We start from the raw sequence: 22286 nt of genomic DNA on the forward strand, positions 1-22286 counted from the left end.
ACTTCAGGGATACGGGACTGAATAGGGAGGCCACCACAGATCAAGCAGCCAGTAGATGACCAAGGCCAATGCTGACAAGCATTTTGGAGGCTTTATAAATTAAACAAAATGAAATGAAGCACAAAACATTTTCACTGGATCCAGAAAGTTTTTGTTCCTCAAAGACTTAAGATCAGTTAAAAATTGTAGTTGTTTTAACATATGGCAACTTTGTTTTTTAGCAGATTTTATTCTTGGTACTGCCTGACAATTTTATTCTATTAGAGGAGACCTCTTTTATCCGAGGGGTTAGTTGAGTTCATTTGTAACCCCCCTCACAATCAGACTTCTTACCATAGCTGAATACATCAACTGATAGTAGTAAAAATAACATGTAAAAATTTGCTGATGTACTGAAGAGGTTAGTACATTTAATAAGTAGCATACTTTATCATGCTGTTGGATTGTTATGTTTAATATGTTTCATTTCACAGGCTCTAGACCTCTTAGACAAGCTTCTTACCTTGGACCCCAGCAAGAGAACAGACTCCTCCTCTGCCTTGGATCACGATTTCTTTTGGACTGACCCAATGCCTTGTGACCTGTCCAAAATGCTTTCACAACACACGCAGGTATTGTATTGCTACAGATGTTTTTGTATAACAAATTGGTCCACTCTGGTTGGTAAAAGCAGTTACAGTAAAAGCAGTATGGTAGTTTTGATATATATGACCCGCCACATCATTTTATACACTTTAATGTCTTTGACTCCGTTATTGATAAGGATTGCTTACTATTTGATAACTAGTTCATGTCAGTTACAGTAAAATTCTTGTCTTTCTCCGCCAAATACAACATGGTAATTTTGTATTTTGTGCCGTTCATTTGGTTTTGTGCAGCGCAATGTAAACAAAAATGGCAAAAACTAAACAATGCTTTAAATAAAATGGTTATTATGTATCCAGCCTCATAACTAAATCTTTCATAACTTCCCCACAATGTCCCACATAAACCCCTCCCACAACACATTCCACACTTAGCAAATGCTACCTGAAATCACCTTTTAAATGGGTGAGTGGAAGGAGAATGGTGTTATGGTGAATTGTGTTTACCACATTTCTAGTGAGGCTAAACTGAGCCTCACATCCACTGACCACCAACCTTTGGAATATACCTTGGCACATTGGATTTGGGCCTTTTATTTGTGTGTGTGTGTGTGTGTGTGTGTGTGTGTGTGTGTGTGTGTGTGTGTGTGTGTAATTCACCGGGTCGGTCAGGATCACTTGATGGTCGTGATCATCAGCTTTTACCCTCCCGGAAGGGAGCTGAGAGCTCATATAGTCCGATCTAAGGGCAAGGCTGTGACCTTCACACAAGCACACCCCCGTCCCCTTACTCAAGGGGGACAGTAACCACCCACTTCGTCAGTGAAACTTTTCGCAACCTGAGCGAGGCGCGAACTCCCCTCCACCAGTTGGCAAGCGAGAACATTGTGTGTGTGTGTGTGTGTGTGTGTGTGTGTGTTCTTACCTAATTGTATCTTTACAGGAATGAGTCAAGCTCGTACTGTCCCGTGTCTTAAACCATATTTATCATACATATCCTTAAATTTGTGAATTGTTTTGGCACACACTATTTCATTCGGTAGTGCATTCCACTGATCAATTGCTCTGTTTGGGAAGCTGAATTTCCTTACGTCTTTATCACCTCTCTTCTTATGCAGTTTTTTGCAGTGTCCTCTTGCTGATGCTTCCCCATATGTTAAATAATCATTTATGTCTATTTTCTCCTTCCCTGATATGTATTTATATAGCATTATCATGTCACCTCTTTTCCTTCTCTCCTGTAGTGTTGGTAGGTTCAGTTTATTTAGTCTTTCTTCGTAGCTTAGATCCCTTGAGCTTGGTATCCATCTTGTAGTGGCCCTTTGAACTTTTTCAGTCTTGTCAATGTGTTTTTTGAGATGAGGACTCCAGACTACTGATGCATACTCCAGGGTTAGTCTGATGAATGATGTTATTATCCTTCTTAGCATGTCTTCATTTATATATGTGAATGCTATTCTCATACTTGCAAGCAGTGTATGCATGTTCCATACCTTCTCACTGATGTGGTCAGCTGGAGATAGTCTGTTATTGATAATCACACCTAGGTCCTTCTCTCTTTCTGATGTGTGTAGGGTTTTATTTCCTAACGTATAATCCCAATCAGGTCTTTTTCCACTTTTACCAAACTTGATTACATGACACTTGTCCACATTGAATTCCATTTACCATGTATTACTCCATTCATGAAGTTTATTTAATTCTTCATGTAGCTCTTTACAAGAGTCTGTGTTAGTAATTCTCCTTTGTATTTTTGCATCATCTGCAAACATATTTAGATAGCTTTCATTTCCAGTGTTACTGTCTATATCATTTATGTACACTAAAAACATGATTGGTGCCAGCACTGAGCCCTGTGGTACTCCACTAGTCACTTCTTTCCATGATGAGTAGTTTCCCTTTAGTACTGTTCTCATTTATCTTTTTTTGAGAAAATATTGCATCCAACAAAACAGTTTGCCTCGAATTCCTCCTTGATGGTACGGTTTCCATAAAAGTCTTTGATGTGATACTGTGTCAAATGCTTTCTTGAAATCTAAATAGATACTGTCCACCCATCCTTCTCTTTCCTGTATTGTGTCTGTTACTCTGTCATAGTAGCTCAACAGATTAGTAACACATGATTTTCCTTTTCTGAAACCAAACTGTCTTTCTGTTATCGTATTGTGTTCTTCTAGATGAGTTACCCAAGCTTTTCTTATAAGCTTTTCTAATACCTTGCTTACAACACTGGTCAGTGATACTGGTCAGTAGTTGAGTGGATTTTGTCTATTCCCTTTCTTGAATAAGGGGACAATATTTGCTTTCTTCCAAATATCAGGTAGTTTACCTTGACTCAAGGATTTCTTGAAAATTAAAAATAATGGTTTACTTAACTCCTTTGCACATTCACATAGCACCCAACATGAAATTTCATCAGGACCATTTGCTTTTCCTCTAAATTACTTAACTCCTCCTGTATTACTTTTTCTGATATTTGTATATCTGGTAGTATGCGTGGACATGCATGTTCCACATAGTCCCTCTCAAAATTTTTTTCTTCTGTAAAAACTGATTGGAAATTCTTATTTAGTGCTTCACAAATATCTTTCTCTTGTGTGTAGGTGATTCCTTCATCCGTAATGGATTGTATTATATCTTTTACCTTGGTCTTGCTTCTGATGTAGCTGTAAAATAGCTTCGGTTGATCACTACTTTTATTTATGATATCCTCCTCAAACTGTTTTTGGGCTTTCCTCCTTATTCTTGTATAATCGTCTCTTGCCTGTTTGTAATTATTATATGCCTTTTCACTATTGTATCTTCTCTATCTATTCCACAACAAATCTCTTCTTTCTTTTGATTTTTTACATTCTGTATTGAACCATTTCTGTATTTCCTTATCTGCTTCTTTGTGCCGTGGGCTGTACTTCTGGACTCCTATTTCATAAAATTCACAGAATTTTTTATATACAGCATTTAAATCTTGTCCTCTAAGCTCGTTTTCCCAATCAACTTCTAAGAAATACTTCTTTAGGTCGTGATAATTTCCCTTTTTATAGTTTAGGCTCTTTTTGTAACTTTCATTGCTGTTAACTATGTCATATGTTATCCTGAAGTTGCAATTTAGTACTGCATGATCGCTTTTGCCAAGTGGAGGGTGATATATTAAACTGTCAATATCATTTTCTTGCCTAGTAAATATGAGATCTAGCATTGAAGGTACATCAAGTCCTCTTTTTCTGGTGGTTTCACTCACATGTTGCGTTAGGAAAAACTCTTGCACAAGATCCAGGAGCTTTTGGTCGCAATAGCTTTCTTGGCTTATTATATCTTGAGTATTCCAATTTATATTTGTATTAAAATCAAGCAACGATGGGTCTGGTTAGTACTTGGATGGGTGACCGCCTAGGAACACCAGATGCCGTTGGCGTCCCTATGTGTCAAGTGGGGTTGGTGGAGGATTAGTGCCCCTCCTTGTAAAACAATTAACTCTAAGCCCTTGGCCACCCCGTTTGGGATACATGGCGTCTGGCAATGAATGAATGAAAATTAAAATCTCCAGTTAGTATAATTCTTTCCAATTTCTCTTCCATTTTATGTAGTAATGCTCTTAAGCTCTGAATTGTAGTCTCTGCCAGGTCCTCATATTCGTCTCTTTCCCATGTGTTTGATCTGGGTGGCATGTACAAATTGGTTAATATTACTTTCCCTTCAGATGGGTTGATCTCTACTGCAATCAGTTCTACTTGTGAGGGTGTATCTAGTTTTATTTCATTGATGTTCAGATTTTTCTTAGTTAATATTATAATTCCTCCTCCTTTTTTTAAGTTTCTGTCTCTTCTCCATATATTATATTCCTCTAAGTTTAGTATGTCATTTGGTATCCTTGGTGTTAATTTTGTTTCAGTTAGGCATATTATATGTGGTTCATTTTCTCTGACATAATCATTCATCTCTAATAATTTAGATACCATTCCATCCACATTTAAGTACAGTAAACCCTCATTATACGATGGGGTTCCGTTCCTGAAAACCCCATCGTAAAGCAGTCCATTGTATAGTAATCCCATTATAACATGGAGTCAACGGGGATATGTTCCCAGACGTGCCTAAACTCTCACATACACACACCTTAGCACTCACATACATGAAATATCCTTATGGTTAAACATTTAAAGTAACACATTAATAGTGAATAAAGAGAAAAAAGCATGAAAACCACAGTATACAGTAGATCTTACCTTTACTGAAGCAAGCAAAGGTTATTTATGTGGTTCCTAGACAATTCGCCATGAAGTCGACAATTCGTCGTCATAAAATGGACGTTCCCCGTCAGGACAATGCCCCGTCATTCTATAAACATACTTATTACTGATTAACTGATACTTTAATAACTAATTCTCAGGGGGATCTATCAAAGTCTATTTTCATTCAACAGCACTGGCTTTGGATATCATTTGTAAGTTGCACTTTTAGACAATATTTAACTTGTTTCTACCTTGCTGTACAGTCAACCCTTGGCTATCACGGGTTTTGCTATCGTGTTTCATGGCTATCACGGACAGGTGAAATGCAACACGATTACCTTTATCGCAACCTCAAATACTGCTATCGCGGACGATGGTCGGCCAGAAACATTCAAATCGCGTGGGCTCCGCCCATGCATATACTCGCGCCGTGATTGGCGCAACGTCACAGGCTATCCGAGCGCTGATTGGCCCAAGACATGGTTACAGCTACCCATCCTTCCCGTCAAGGTTCAGAGAGAGTCAGCGTTACCAGTCGACAGCAGCTATAGCCGTGAAGACCTATTGTTCAACCACAATGGCCACCAATACCCCATCCAACCCTCCTACCATTGGTGCACATAACGCGGCTAACCCAGGACGGCAAGTGAGGAAGAGGAAGAACCTGCCTTATGCTCAGGGTCCCTTCCAGACTCCTGATGAAGCTGATCAATTCCTAGACAAGATAGAACGTCGGAGGGGTGGCCAGTAATACTCCACCCCAGCCTCGGAACCCCTTCAACCCACCCAAGCCCCTCATCCTCTCCAAAAATGTTAAGTAAAATGGCTTATTACAGTTAATTCTGTTTTATTTATAACCTTTATGTACTGTACTATTGTTAATTTGCAGCATTGGTTTGTAATCCCAGGTATTTTAGTGAAGGAGATGTGAAAATAGGGTAAGGTTGGGGTAAAGTTGGAGGTCGGGGAACCAATTAGAATTTTTCCCATTAGTTCTTAAGTATGGCTATCGCGATTTTGGCTATGGCGGGTCGCCTAGGGTACCAATTACTCGTGATAGCCAAGGGTTGACTGTAGTTGACTTTGAATTATGTTCTAGCATCACCCACAGCTGTTTTCATTAATTTCCATTGGTACTACAACATCCTGGGTATATTTTAAAACGACTTTGAAGAGGTACAAGTACAGTACTAAAAAACTAGTGTACTTCCTAAATAAACTGATATGAAAGTAAACGACGGGGAATCATCCTGACGACGAAAAGTCCCAATGGCGAATTGTCTTGTTATTGTTGTGATGGCGAATTGATTTGATGGCGAAATATCCCGAAACATTTATATAGACGTAACATGAAGATTATTTGTATAATTCCAAAGTATGTCTATCATTCACTTAAGGTAATTAGGCATTTATATAAATGCCAATGTCTCGTATGTAGCCTTATGCTAAGATGAAGGATCGATCATAAATCAGCTGATTCACGTTTCAATATATTATTATTTTTCATTTAATGCCCATGATTTGATGCCATATTTTACATTTACTATATAAACAATAAACCACCATCACTTTTATAACTTACATAATTAAAAAACTAGTGTACTTGCTAAATAAACTGATACGTAAATAAATGATGGGGAATCGTCCTGACGGCGAATTGTCCTTACTTGGCCTCACAGTCACAGGGACTCACAGCCCTCACTCATCAATGTCAGAACTGCCTGGCTGGGCAGGGCTGGCTGGCTGGGCAGGGATAGCTAATGAGGCTGGACCGGTGGACAAGTGTGTGTGGTCTAATGCCGACAGTGTGAGGACTTTTTTGTTGCGTTTGCACATTCGCTGTTCACTGAGCCGCGAATGATCCATCGTTGTTGCAATCGTTCCCATTGTATAGTGGGCATAGGGTACTAAAATTTTGACACTGTATAAGCGAAATATTTGACATTGTATAAGCGAAATATCGTACAATGAGGCATTGTATAATGAGGGTTTACTGTACATCAACTTAATCATCTTGTTTATATACTTGTCATGACTTGGTTCTACTACCCTCCTCCTTTTTATTCCCTCCTGGTTATGTACCACTTTCGTACCTGCAATCCTATTACTTTGTAAAAAAATGTGTTCTTCTCCTCTGATCTTCCCTCATTTTTTATTTTTGCTTCCTCCCTCTTCTCTTTCAGCAATTCCAGTTCCTCTTTTGTTAGGCATCTTTTTATCCATACATTTTTGAACTCCTCTTTTTCCATAAGATTCTTTGCGTTTTTTAGTATCTCCTCCATGGTGTTTACACTCTGCAAAGTCACCTTTAGAGGTCTTGACTTGCTTTTCTCGTATTTCCCTAACGTTTTGTGTTCCTCTATGTCTTTACTACAGATTTCCTCTGATACTTCTTTCAATAAGGTCATTACATTTGCCATCTCCTTTTTGTCTCTTGAGATCTTGTTTTTTACTTCTTCCTCTTCTATACCAGTGATTACTATAGATTTGTTGATATCTATTGAATCTCTGACTAACTTTGGATTGTTTTGGATTATTCTTTTCACTTCCTTTTTATTGCTTTTTTATTCCACCCTTGTTTCTAAGTCTTTCTTTACTTTCACCATTTCAGCATACGTGGTTTCCACATCATTTTTGTAGCTTTGCACAGCTTCATTCACCTGTGTTATCTTCTCCTCAATATCACTGCTCTGGTCTATCAGACTGCTTACTTTGCCTAATTGTCTCTGTATCATTTTTGAACTCTTCCATAATACTCTTGTGGTTGACTACTGTACTTGCCATTTCACTCATTTTCCTCCTAAGTGTACTCAGTTCCACTGTTAGTTCACATATGGTTGTGTCTTTCTTGTTGACCTCCCTTCCTAGTTTTTCTATTTCTTCCTTTTGCAAGTGCATCTGCTTCTTTATTTCATCAATTTCATTCTGGAAAGCCATCTCCAGTCTGTGTACATGCTCTGCCAGTTTATTGTGAGTCTCCATTTCAACCAGTTCTTGGTAGAAATCATCATCTTGCTTTCTACCTTTATCCCTTTTCTTTTCCAAATTTGCTTTAGTAAAGTATGTGGCCATTTTGCAATACTATAAGCACAGAGTACTTACATTCCCTGGGGCAGTTGTAGTCTAAACAAACAATCAGCTGACTGAGCGCATTCTTTCGCTACTCGGTTCTCTTTTCTGTTTGAACAAGTCTTGTTTAAACTTCTTATTTTTTTTTTTTTTTTTTTTTTTTTTTTTTTTTAAATAAAAAACCATTTAGTCTAACCTAGTACAGAGCTTGACTCATATAAAGATACTAATTTAGGTAATGCCACTGGCTGTGCAGGCTCGGTATGGAGCGCTGTCGGCCCACGTCTGCTCTCCTTGGTAGCTCCTGTGTGTGTTCTTACCTACTTGTTCTTACCTAATTGTATCTTTACAGGAATGAGTCAAGCTCGTACTGTCCCGTGTCTTAAACCATATTTATCGTACATATCCTTAAATTTGTGAATTGTTTTGGCACACACTATTTCATTCGGTAGTGCATTCCATTGATCAGTTGCTCTGTTTGGGAAACTGAATTTCCTTACATCTTTATCACCTCTCTTCTTATGCAGTTTTTTGCAGTGTCCTCCTGCTGATGTTTCTCCATATGTTAAGTAATCATTTATGTCTATTTTCTCCTTCCCTGATATGCACTTATATAGCATTATCATGTCACTTGTTTTCCTTCGCTCCTGTAGTGTTGGTAGATTCAGTTTATTTAGTCTTTCTTCGTAGCTTAGGTCCCTTGAGCTTGGTATCCATCTTGTAGTGGCCCTTTGAACTCTTTCAATCTTGTCTATGTGCTTTTTGAGATGAGGACTCCAGACTACTGATGCATATTCCAGGGTTGGTCTAATGAATGATGTTATTATCCTTCTTAGCATGTCTTCATTTATGTATGTGAATGCTATTCTCATATTTGCAAGCAGTGTATACATGTTCCGTACCTTCTCGTTGATGTGGTCAGCCGGAGATAGTCTGTTATTGATGATCACACCTAGGTCTTTCTCTCTTTCTGATGTGTATAGGGTTTTATTTCCTAACTTATAATCCCAATCAGGTCTTTTTCCACTTTTACCAAACTTGATTACATGACACTTGTCCACATTGAATTCCATTTGCCATGTACTACTCCATTCATGAAGTTTATTTAATTCTTCTTGTAGCTCTTTACAAGAGTCTATGTTAGTAATTCTCCTTTGTATTTTTGCATCATCTGCAAACATATTCAGATAGCTCTCATTTCCAATGTTACTGTTTATATCATTTATATACACTAAAAACATGATTGGTGCCAGCACTGAGCCATGTGGTACTCCACTAGTCACTTCTTTCCATGATGAGTAGTTTCCTCTTAGTACTGTTCTCATTTCTTTTTTTATGAGAAAGTCTTGCATCCAACAAAACAGTTTGCCTCGAATTCCTCCTTGATGGTACAGTTTCCATAAAAGTCTTTGGTGTGGTACTGTGTCAAAAGCTTTCTTGAAATCTAAATAGATACTGTCCACCCATCCTTCCCTTTCCTGTATTGTGTTTGTTACTCTGTCATAGTAGCTCAACAGATTAGTAACACATGATTTTCCTTTTCTGAAACCAAACTGTCTTTCTGTTATCATACTGTGTTCTTCTAGATGCTTTACCCAAGCTTTTCTTATAAGTTTTTCTAATACCTTGCTTACAACACTGGTCAGTGATACTGGTCGGTAGTTGAGTGGATTTTGTCTATTTCCTTTCTTGAATAAGGGGACAATATTTGCTTTTTTCCAAATATCAGGTAGTTTACCTTGACTCAAGGATTTCTTGAAAATTAAAAATAATGGTTTACTTAACTCCTTTGCACATTCTCGTAATACCCAACATGAAATTTCATCAGGACCACTTGCTTTTCCTCTGTCTAATCTACTTAACTCCTCCTGTATTACTTTTTCTGCATGTGCGCGTGTATAATAATTTCTACTCTGTGATGAGTTTTGGGGGGCTACATTCAGCATCTTACCTACTAAAAAGAATATGTATGTAGTTAGTAAGAAGGCATAAGTATAGTTTGTTTATAAAAAGAATACTGTATGTAGTCAGTAAGAAGGCACAAATATAGTTTGTTTATAATGTTCATACAGTGTAATGCATAATATAGAGGGATTGCACTATCTGCATGATCAACTTTAATGGCACATCATATCTGTGAGAACTCCCAAATATGAGGGGTGATTAGAAAGAAATGACAGTGAGTCCATAAACTTTTATTAGCATGAAGAACTATCAAACTATGACTCAAATTCCTTCAAAGTACTCCCCTCCAACCTCTATGCAGCGTTCCATTCTCTTTCTCCACTTCATGAAGCAAGCGTGTTACTCTGAAGACGGTATACTTCGGAGTTCTGAATTGACGGTCCGTGCCAAGTCTTGGATGCGATGAAATTGCTTCCCAGTGATGGCAGATTTAATTTTTGGAAACAACCAAAAGTCACAGGCAGCCAGGTCAGGGGAGTAGGGTGGGTGGGGGAGCAGAGTTATACCTTGTTGTTCCAGGTACTGCATAGTGAGGCGAGCTTTGTGGGGTGCAGCATTGTCGTGGTGCAGCAAAAGGCGAGACCGACGGCGGGTTGGTGCGGTGTTGGCCTTGTGTTCCAAGACTTGTGGAAGGACCTGGTCTGTGTAGTATTGGGCTGTGATAGTGGACTTTTCAGGCATCACATCCACGCATATTGGTCCTTGAGAATTGAAAAAGATGGTGAAAAGGCACTTCCGGCTGCGAAATCCTTCCTTCAAAATCTGAGGTCAAGGGTCTTCATCTCCCAACCACACCATGTTTGACTGCTTGTCACGGGTTGTGAAGAATGAAATCCAACACTCATCTCCAGTTGCAACATCTGAGAACCGTTTTGGACCATTTGGTTCAAATTCAGCAAGCCAGACACGACAAATCCTCATCCGTTCAGCCTTTTGCTCATCAGTCAACAAATGGGGTATCCATCGACAACACTTCTTCCTCAGGTGTAATTGTTCATGCACAATGTCATATGCACTCCCATAACTGATATCAAGCTCCAAGGCTAAGAACCCAGGAGTTACAGTTGGATCCTCGTCAATGATGGACCGTGCACGGACAGTTGTTGCTTCGGTCACGGATGTCCGGGGGCGTCCAGAGCGTTGTTCATCTTTCAATTCAGTTTTTCCTGCTGTGAAAGCACGAATCCAGCGGGAAACAGTTTCCAGGGAAGGAGTAGTGTCTGGATAAACTTGTAATAATTCCCCTCGAATCTCTGTTGCTTTCTTTCCCAGTTTCCACCTCGTAAAAATGTAGAACCTGCAGCCTTCTTTCGAGTAATCCATGTTTCTGGCCAGAGAGCAAAAACAAGAGTGAAGCATTCACTCACAACAATAAAACAAGAAAAGTCAGGCATACGGCGACAAGTTCAAACTCGTAAGGACAGGCAACTCTGTACTCTCCTTGCTCCCCTACCTCCCATCATTCAAGGTTTTCATGTTATAGCACGAACTGTCATTACTTTCTGATCACCCTTCGTATCCAAAGCACACCATATATGCTAAATTTCTTCACTGTTGCAAGGTAGAATGAAATGGAATACATGAGGAACTCAGCTGCCGAATTCAGTCCAAGTCAGGTTGACCATTCTGTTTTAGGATGTACAGAATACAAATATTCCTTGTTTATCTTATACAGAATCAAGGGGTACCAACCTCTGCAATGAAAACTGACTTTACTACATGAAGAATTTCATAGAATTACAATAAACCCTTACGTTAAAGTAGTTGAGGGAAGAGCTGACAGTATATCCAATAACTCAGTGTATCTGATGTTGAGTTTGATATTCAGTATTGGCTCTACTCAACACCACAGAAACCATAGCTATACAGTATATATTGGTAGTAACTTTCACACAGATATGCACTTAAGTTTCAGCATCTCCATTCAGTAATGTCCATCAGTTAATAGTTTTATTGTGAAATAAAGAAAAAAAACTAACAGTTGTACATTTCAACAAGAAAAGTTATATGATCCCAGCCCAATTGATTATTGTTGATAATGTGTTGTGTCCAAGTTTAGTAGTATGGCAGAGATGAGGGAATGAAGAAATACAGTACAAGTACATATCAGTGGATGAAGATATGAGGCCCTTAGGACCAGATGAACACAAGAGCCTTCCCCCTGCCCCTCCCTTTTTTGTTTTGCTTCGACAATAATTTCTCTATCCAGAGAGACACTCTTTCTCTCCCATGGGGGAAGTAAACACAAGGCTGGAAGTCGCAGGAACAAAGATGGGTGGCACGTCCAAACCTGCATCCACACATGTGGGACGTTCGTTTCAGGACCACACCATGACAATTCACACCGGCGACGAATCACATTGATGTTTTGCAGAGCTAGACATCGAAATCTGGGCCAATGGGAGTGTGTCTTGGAAAACCAGGGTTCAGGAGTATTGTTTTAGTACAGTAGAAGTGAGGTGAGGGGTACAGGGACGGTAGAAGGGAAGGAGGAGGGGAGGGATAGAAGAGGGATGGAGGAGAGGTACCAGGTGGTGGTACCAATCACAGTGTTTTCTCTGCTGAATGTCTGCCAATGAAAGAGCTTTGTTGTGGCAGGAAAGAGAGAGGGAGCAAGCAAGAGAGGAGGGCTGTAGGAGGATGGAGGGGAGGGTTAGTGCTGGACTTCTGCTAGTGTCTCTGGCTCCAGTGTTGCGAGCATGCGAGGAGTTGTACATGCTTGGCTGCCAGTGTATTTAACGTTCTCTCATGCTGTTATGGTGTTATATTGGCATTTCAATATGATTATTATTTTGTTTTCATTACTGACGGAGTGACTAATGGGAGTAGAAATTCCTGAGTAGCAGATGAGAATGTGGGCATTGACATGAGCAGTATAGAGTGCTGCTGTTGTTTACCTGGCTTTTCAACTGTAGGTGTTTATTCTGTTGTGTTAACATTAATTCAGGGATAAGTACGTATGTTTCTTCCATCCATCCATCATCCAATCCTACAGTGCCCCATGAGGAGCGTAGGAGCCCGGGGCTAGGGAGTTGGTCTCGACATTTAAAATGAGAGTGACCAGCCTCATTCATCCCTGAGTGGCATTACATTAGCAATCAACCCCAATCACCCCTTGGATATAAACCTTCACCGGCTCAATCTGACTGGAGCCCAATAATTACCCACTAAACCACCAGGTGCCAAAATTTAGTTATATGGTTACCACCCAGCATAGTAAATGGTTTCCTGGTGTACAGGAAACCACTTGGCTTGTCACTCAGTGAAGAGTCACCCACAGGCAGAAGGAAAAGGAAAGAATGAAGGAAAGAAAGACAGAAGAGGGAGTGTTAAGTCACCCGTAGGCAGAAGGACAAGGAAAGAATGAAGGAAAGAAAGACAGAAGAGGATGGAAGGAGAGAAGGATTACTTTTTTATTTACTCCATGTGATTATTAGCCTTCCTGTTTGACTATATAAACATCTATTTCCCCCTGCTTCAAACATTTGGTTTGGCATTGTGTTTGTTGTTTGATATAAACAGTATTTTTGTTTTTTTTCCATTTGCTTTGTTGTTACCACTAAAATTCTCATTGGGCAGGCTATATCCTGCCATTTGAATCACGTCAATATCACAGTTAGTTAGGATGTTACAGTTCTTAGAATGTGCGTAAACTTTAACCTTAAATAACTCAAAACAATGATTTTGGCACTTGTGCTCCTGTGGTCCTAAGGGCCTCATATGTAAATACAGGTGACCATCATCATCACAGGTACAATTGCCCCAAGAAGTGATGGCAGAGTTTCAGATTGCTTCAGTCACTCTGCACTGCTATACGTTTGACGAAAACAGTGAATACAAGATAAAAATTCTGTGACTTCGTCATGTCATATCAAACAATATATATATTATATCTTGCTAAGAATTATGGAAAATGAATAACAGGAGGCAGTGATTTATTACAAATTAACACGTAGATATGTTTCCCAATTTGAATGAATGTGTTATGTATTACTCCGCGCACAGTGCGCAATATAACCGTGTGTTCCTGATTTATATGCTTCCCTGGATTTCAAATACAGATTCTGTAGTTTCGAAGACCAGTTAAGGAAAATTCTTGTGATTGCAATGCGCTACCCTATTTTCAAATGCTATGGTGATGATAGAGCAACAGTAAGGTTGTTACATCAGTGAAATTGTTCTTGATAATAATATCCTACCTGTGGTAGCAGGAAGACCATTCTGTCTTTTATTCCTTGTTTTCCCCTTGCTTATAATAATTGTACAGTAGTTAGCTTCTTTATCCCCAGTTGACACTAAATTATTTTCAGTTGTAAGGAGGTATGATAGATTTTGCTATTTTCTCTTACACTAGGCAATGAATAGGACCAGATCATGAGTTTATAAACTCTTGCAGTGCAAAAGCACACCTTTTTTGCTCTATCTTTTAATCAGTCATACCTTTCTTTTTAAATAAAACGCTATGCCCTGCTTAACTGAAAATTCTGATTTGGAAGTTTTGAGATCAATGATTTGTTTATGAACCTTTGCTTTTTATTACTCTTGCTAATAGATTATTATGCACTGAGGATACTAGGCAGTGACACAAGTTGGCATCCTCCAAGGAGCTCTGACTCTCGGCAGATTTCGAGGTTGTTTTCTTATATTTCATTCATCGATAGTCCTCTGGCTAGTATTAAATTGAGATTTTTCTTAATGGAAAACTGGCCAAATGCAGTGTAATAACTGCATGTCTTTGGGTAAAAGTTGTCTCCTTTTGTGCTTGTTGATCAAAACATTTAAAATAGTCCTTCCCGCTTCCTGTTGTCGTCAGACATGGAGACATTGGAAATGGAAATAAAATGACTTTAAATTATTCCCTAATATGTAACGGAAATTATTTTATAAATAATAATGATTAATTTTAATTGTTTATTGAAGCACTCTTCTTTTCAGGCGTACACTACTAAAAAATTATCGCATGTTCCCGTACTAGATTTGAACTCTGCTACTTGTTTCTGATTGTCCCTGAGCGATAGTTGTGAAACTTCAATTAGTTCCGTTTAGGATTTCCCATTCTCGTAACTAACGAACTACGTCCTGCAATTTTGAAATATACCGGTACTTTGGCATTAACTAACTGTTTTTTGTAACCGTTTTACACACAGTAAATCCTCGTTTTTCATGGCTTGGATGTTCCGCCAAAACCTCGCGAATCGCGAAAAGCGAATTGTGAAGTTAAGAACCTATCTATCTATCTATCTATTGCCAGATGCCATAATCCCATAAAGGGTGGCCATTTGACTCTGAGTTGTTTGTTTTACAGAGAGAGGCACTAACCCTCCACCAACCCACTTGCTGACACGTAGGGAGCAAGTTAAGAATCAATGGGAAAAATAGAGGAGCGTTCCAGTGGAACATGTACCTACCCTATCAGAAAGTACTACAACACCAAACAGGCCCTACCCGAAATTAAATAAAGCATATTTACTAGTGCTAAAACAGCATAACACAATAAACATGTACCTGAAAAGACATTAAAGCTGTTATAAAGTGCTGCAACACCAAAAATCCTTACCAGAAATAAAGTGAAGATTGGCTTGAGTGGCAAGTGAAGGTGTGTTGAGAGTGGATGGGCTAGTTCCCGATGTCACTAACCAAGGAAAAGTTGCCACTTTTCACCAGATTCTTTAATTTTTGACATCAAAGTAGGTCAACTAAACCCTGGTAATAGTAGTTGTAGTTGTTCCCTAGGCAGTCTGGCCGAACAGCCCCGAGTCCCTTAGGAAGGCCATTGCTGAGACCGGACTTTCCCACTGAGCTCTGAAAGAGTGTATGTTGTGTTGTTGGCATAGGTGACTGTGTGCAATGCAGTCTTCCATAATGTGCTTAATAGTATGGGGGGCTGTGTTGCATCCTGGTCAGGCATCAGGAATGGAGTCATCCAGCCTCTTCTGGTAGCTTAAGAGGGCTGGATGGTGCCCACATCTCAGCCTGGCCAGGTGGACCCTGTCCTCACGAGGGAGATAGGATTCAGAAGGGTGGATGTCAAGAGGTCGTGCATGCAGCTGTGTGTTGTCTTTAAGTGACTGAATGGAGCGGCGAGTGATCTGAGTGTGGATATGCTTCTGGAAGCTGGTCTGATGTGGGCGAAGGGGTAGAGAGGACTATTTGTGTATGGTATTGTGTGCTGGGTGTTTTTTTTTATGTTCCTTGGTGTGGGTGGATGAGCTGCCATGTAATATAGTGGATGTTGTGGGTTTGTGGAGGCTGCAGCAAGAACCTGGGTGCCTCTCATGTCTAGGTGATCTGTGACTGATGTAGGTGGTGTGTGTACAGCCTGTGATTATTCTTAGGGCCTTGTTCTGTATGGTCTGTAGAGTGTTGTAGTGTGTTTTAGTGAGGTTAGGAGCCCAGGCAGGGCTTGCATAATTCATCACTGAATGTATGTATTGTTTGTATACTGTAGTGGTGGTTTCTTTGTTGTGTCCGAATGTTGTATGGGCAAGTGACCTCAAGGCATTGAGTCTTGGTGTTATTTTATTTTTAATGTTTGTGATGTGTTGTTTAAATGACATTGATGCATTGTATGATACACCCAGGATTTTGTGTGTGTGTGTGGTAGGGGAATGTTGTTTATGGTGAGGTGTGGGATGTGACTGTGTTCTGCTGTCCAGTTTGTGGAAGGGTCACTGTAGATTTGCCTGGGGCTATTTTTACCCTGTTTGTGGTGAACCATTCATGTGGTGTGTTGAGATAAGGTTGGATGATGTGTGCAGCTGTGTATGCATTTTGGTGCATACATGTAAGTGTTATATCATCTGCCTAGGAAGCTATGTGTATCTATGGTGTGTGGGGTGTGGGTATGTCATGCATGTATAGGTTAAAGAGTGCAGGGGACAAAACAGATCCTTGGGGGACGTCGTTTGTGAAGTTTCTGATGTTAGAAGACTGACGGGCAAATGTTACATGTGCACATCTGCCTGCTAAGTAGTTTGCCAGCCATCTTTTTGTGTTATTGTGCATGTTTGTGTTGAGTATTTTGTTTGTGAGGTTGTGGCAGGGGATGGCATCAAAAGCTTTGTTGATGTCTAGTGTGATTAGGAGTGTTCTGTGTGGTGGCCTAGCTGAATTCATTCCATCGAAAACTCTCTGTGTAAGGTCTGTAAGAAGGGTGTTTGTGGAGTGTAGTGGCCTAAAGCCATGTTGTGACTGGGCTATGGAAATGTGAGGTGTGACTAGTTGTAGTACCAGTCGTTCAGTGACTTTGCAGGGGATGCAGAGAAGTGTGATGGGGCGATGTGAGGAGGGTAATGTGGGATCTTTTTTGGGTTTAGGGATAGTGATGATAATGCCATGCTTCCAGATGTTGGGTATTATGTTGTGTGAGTAGCTGAAGTTTGATATGTTGGTGAGTTTTTTTTTTTTTTTTTTTTTTTTTTTTTTTTTTTATGTGTCCGACTCTGGGCATAGGCTTCACAGCCTGCTATCAAGGCCCAGCAGTCCTCCTACATACCATACACCTCTACATGTCACCACTTCGGCGCTAACACCCACCGTCCATATTGAATACATGCTAGGGCTGTCTCATACAGGACTGGTGTATGGTATTAGCGGGGGTATTTTTACGACATGTCGGCTGGTCTTCTGGTAGATCAGCAAAGCCTGATTTAATGAAATTCAAATCCATAAACTGTTCCCTGCCCCAGCCGGGATTTGAACCTGGGTCCGTTAGGACCGCACACCACCTCTTTACCGGTTGAGAGTGCTTGTATGCCTTGTGGTCCAAGGTGTTTAAGGTGAATGTTGCTTATGTTGTCTGGTCCACAGGCAGATGAGTGCTTGAGGTTGTTAATGATGTGCTTCATCTGGTTGTAAGTGAAAGGTGCGTAATCTAGGTCTGTGGGGAACTGTCTCTTACGTCTGATGATACGTCGGTCTTCCGGATGGGGGGTTAGATGGCTGACCTGTGAAAAGTGATTAATGAGAGTGTTTGCTTGTTGTTTGTTTGAGGGTATGGTGTCTTGTTGTGATGGCAGCGTGTTATTGTGTGGTGTTGCTGTTGGAAAGTGTGATGCTGTTTAGTGTTTTGTAGAGTTTGCTGATGTTTGTTTTTGTGGTCAAGTGTTTGGAGGTAATTTTTTCAGTTTAGTGTTTGCTGTTCTGATATTTTATTGGTTATTTGAGTGTTGAGTTCTTGTATTTGTTGTACGGTGTCATGTGTATGGGGTGTTGGGGAGTGTCGCAGTGTGTCCCGTTGTCTGATGAGGCCTTGAATTTTTGGCGTGAATTTGGGGTTGTGTCTCTTTCTGTTGCCTCTAGGGATGTGTCTTTTGTCTGAATTTTGTATAATTGTATTGAAAGTGTGCACAGGGGTGTTCATGTTTGTGTACTGATTAGTGTTTCGAAATGTTGTTCTGTTTCAGTTACAAAAGCCTCCCAGTTGGCTCTCATATAATTAGTGTATGTGTGCTTGTGGCCTGCTTAGGTGATTCTGGTTTTGGTAGTGATGATTGGGAGGTGATCAGAACCTAAGGTTTTTACCACTCTCCATAATGTAGTGGGGGCAAGGTTTGGGGAGCAGAAGGTGATGTCTGGGGATGATGGGAGGAAGAGGGCTTGGTGTTGGATATGGGTATGTTGGTCATTTTATGTGCCCTCTTTGTCACTAAAAGGAAGGGAGAAATTATAACAACATTATTTTACTCATTGCTACAAGGAAGAGAGGCTGTAATATAGTCAAATAGAATCAAAAGTTGGTGGGCTGAGTCTACCATCTCTGTACAGTGAGTCCTTGAAATACGAAAACTCGAAGTACGAATTTCCGATGGTGCGAAAACGATAAATGTAGGACATATTCCACAATACGAAAGTACAGCATCTATCTCGATGGTACAAAAAACGATACGAGAGGAAATACGAAAAATTCAAAATGGGCGCACTGCACAGCGCCGCGCTCACTTGCTGCGAGAAAACGAACTAACCCCTCTCTGGTAAACACATTTTCGCGTGCTTCCCAGTCGAGTCACGTCCGTCCTCTCCTCTGAGCTTCGCTGTACATTACGCTGTTTTTCGCTGTTCTTCATCTTTTCGTATTTTCACCATGCCTCCCCAGCACCCTGCATCATCTCCAGCATCCAGGGAACCAGGTTCAAAGAAAAAAAAGCATCGTACTCTCACTCTTGAGAGGAAATTGGAAATACAGTAGTTAGATTGATTTATTTACCGGTAAATGTACAATGAAAGACACAACTATCTTCCCAGTTCAGTCTGAAGATAATTTACACCAGGCGAAATACAATGAAAACCCTGTTTCTACTAGTGCGTGTTTCAAATGGTTCGATTTTTCCACGCTATATTCGTCAGACTTTGGGAAGATACTTGTGTCTTCCATTGTACACTTGAAGCTGCAGAAAGACCTTACCAATTCAGTGCATAATCCTCCAGCTTGTTTCTGTACTTTTCTGCCAACTTTCAGTTTGGCAAATTACTTTTTCTTATTGAAAAATTTCCTCCCCGTTGTAATCGTCACTTTCCCCTGCGATCGTTTCCAGCGCAGTGGAAGAAACTCAGCGTGCTCAAAGGTGGATATCGTTTCCCAATTTCCCAACTGGAGGTTAGGTTAGGTTAAAATTATTAGGTACAGATAAGCTCGGTTAGGCCAGATTTAGTTAAACACTTAGGGAAGAACAGTCCTTGCCGCCATTATGTTAATGAAATAAATGAGTTATCACACCAGAACAGCAAAAAATGATGGGGAAACAGATTTAATTAGAAATGTTTACTGTTTTTACCAACCCAGAAATAATCTGAAAAATATAACAGACTATCAAGAAGATGTGATTTGGTAAGGTGCTTTTACTGCTTAAAGTAAAATGTATGTTAACCCCCTCAATGGCTGTGGGTTCAGATATTTGCATGCTCCCGTGGTCGGCCTTGGGACGATTTTTTCAAAGTTCTAAAATCAATTTCTTTTTCATACATATGTGAAAAGACTCGTCTGGCACACCTGGCTTTTTTTTTTTTATTATTATTTTTCCCCTAAACCCATCCTGCAATTTGCTATGATTCGTGTAAGAATTAATAAAATTAGGATGCGTGTTACATCAGCAAATATACATCGGCCGAAAACATCTGGGACGAAGTGAACTGTGAACGCCAGACTGCTTGAGGTGGTAGAGTAGGGTCGTGTAAACACACCAGTGACACTCTCCCGTCCCATAATTGCTCGCAGTTTTTTTTAGCTCACGCTAACTCAACGTCACAGACACCAGTACAGTAAGGCATTGTTCAGGGCCAGCAGCTATGAAAGCGATAATGGAATACATTATTGTTTGTATCAGTCCTCTCTCTTTCACTCATACACATAAGAACAAACAAAAGAATGAGCAGTAAATGTACACTAACTCTGAGGAGCAGAAATAACTGTGCTCAGTTTGTCCAAAATATATTGGGAAGAATGATACCGAATGAAGAATGTGGAAATGAATGCTAACTTACGAGAACATGTGGGATGAAAGAGTAATTTTTTTCTGATTAGCGAACATTTTTGTTCCATATCATCTCCTAAAATTGTAAATCCCATAATCTTTCATGTAAGCATACAGCCTAAAGACCATACCAATTCAGTTCATATTCCTCTAGTTTGTCTTCTATATTTTTCTGACTATTTTGAGTATGGTAAAATATGTTCTCTTGGTGGAAGAAACTTACTCAAAATTAGGGCACATGTAACGTAAGCATGTAAACATTGGCGTGGAGTGAAGAGAACGCCTGACTGATGGGATGGTAGAGTAGGGTCATGTACACACACCAGTGATCTTCGTTCCCTTCCCGTAATTGTTCGCAATTTTTTATAATGCCCGAACAATGTCATTCACACCGAAACAGTGAAGTGTTGTTCAAGGCCGGCAACTATGAAGGAGTTAATGGAATATTGTATGAAAAATTCAAAATGGGCGCGGTGCATAGCGCCGCACTCACCTGCTGAGAGAAAATGAACTAACCCCTCTCTGGTAAACAAATTTTCGTGCTCTTCTCAATTGAGTCCACGTCCCTCCTCTCCTCACAGCCTCGCTGTACGTGAGGATATTTTTGCAGCCCTTCACCTTTTTGTATTGTTTCGCCATGCCTCCCAAGCGCCCTGCATCATCTCCAGCATTGGGGGAGCCCGCTGCAAAGAAGCAGCAGCACCTTACTCTAATTCTGAAAAGGAAATTGGAAATTATAAGACCCCATGAGGAGGGGCAGGGAGTCTCGGAGATTGGGCGTGCTTTAGGCCTTACTGTTTCCACCATTGGAACTGTGACGAAGAAAAAGGAGATGTACAAGAATATGGCCACCTCTTTCTCTACAATTGTGTACAGGTATTGCTTACTTCTTAATGGGGGGGGGGGGTGAAGTTTAGGTGGGGGTCCGAGCGGGTCCTGGGACACATCCCCCCATTTATATGTATATTTCAGTGGGGAAAATCTTTCTGATATACGAAATTTCGAATTACGAAAGTTTTTTTGGTCCCTATCCCTTTTGTGTATCAAGGACTCACTGTATTGGGACAGTTATTATTCTTTCCTTCCTTAAATATCAATAACCTTTATTTTACATCCATTTCAGGTATTTGTCCATCAAAACAAAAATAAATAGTGTTATGAGAAAAATGTAACGATTCTTTGTTAAGAAATAGTAGCACGACACGGCTGAAGATCATACGTTACGATCTCAAACAATAACAAACTGACATGTGTCTACTGCCCAGCTGGAGCTGCTGTGTATTCACGACACGGCTGAATATCGTACGTTAAGATCATAAAGAGGTACAAGGTAGGGTAGTGGATGTTGGAATGGCCCTGGTGAGAGAGGATAGTGTTTGGAAACTCCCTGCACTGTTGTTTGCAGATGATACTGTGTTGTTGAGTGAAGACAAAGGGGAGCTGCAAGGCTTGGTGGATGAGTTTGGGAGAGTGTGTAAGAAATGGAATCTAAAGGTGAATGTAGGGAAGAGTAAAGTGATGGTCTTTGAGAGAGGTGAAGTCAGTGAATGTACAGCGAGATTGGATGGTGAGGAATTGGAAAATGTGAGTACGTTTAAGTACTTGGGTAGTGTGATGAGTAAGGATGGAGGTTTGGAGGGTGAAGTGCTTGAAAGGGTACAGCAGGGAAGAAAGGTTGCTGGTTCTTTGAAAGCAGTGATAAGAAACAGGGAAGTGAGCATGGAAGTGAAAAAGTTACTACATGACAGTATTGTGATACCAACTCTAACATATGGAAGTGAAGCTTGGACGTTGTTGGAAGGACACAAGTCAAGAGTGAGAGCAGTGGAAATGAGTTATTTAAGAGGAGCCTGTGGAGTCACATGGAGAGACAGGCTGACGAATGAGGATATAAAGGAGCATTGTGGTGTTGATGTGGATGTGATAGGAAGCATTATGAGGAACACACTGAGGTGGTTTGGCCATGTGGA

At 40.2% G+C, this 22286-nt stretch overlaps 1 protein-coding gene across 1 annotated transcript in view; it reads left to right on the forward strand.

Moving 5' to 3' along the window:
• Positions 1-22286, forward strand: part of LOC145393437 (cyclin-dependent kinase 9-like) — a 398106-nt gene that overhangs the window by 374209 nt on the left and 1611 nt on the right. The window contains exon 9 of the mRNA XM_080267535.1: positions 474-611. Coding sequence (XP_080123661.1) covers positions 474-611 — 138 coding nt within the window. The remainder of the gene's footprint in view (positions 1-473; positions 612-22286) is intronic.

This window comes from Coenobita brevimanus, chromosome 24 (assembly GCF_032717465.1).
Source record: "Coenobita brevimanus isolate Jiangsu-jjx chromosome 24, ASM3271746v2, whole genome shotgun sequence".
NCBI lineage: Eukaryota > Metazoa > Arthropoda > Malacostraca > Decapoda > Coenobitidae > Coenobita > Coenobita brevimanus.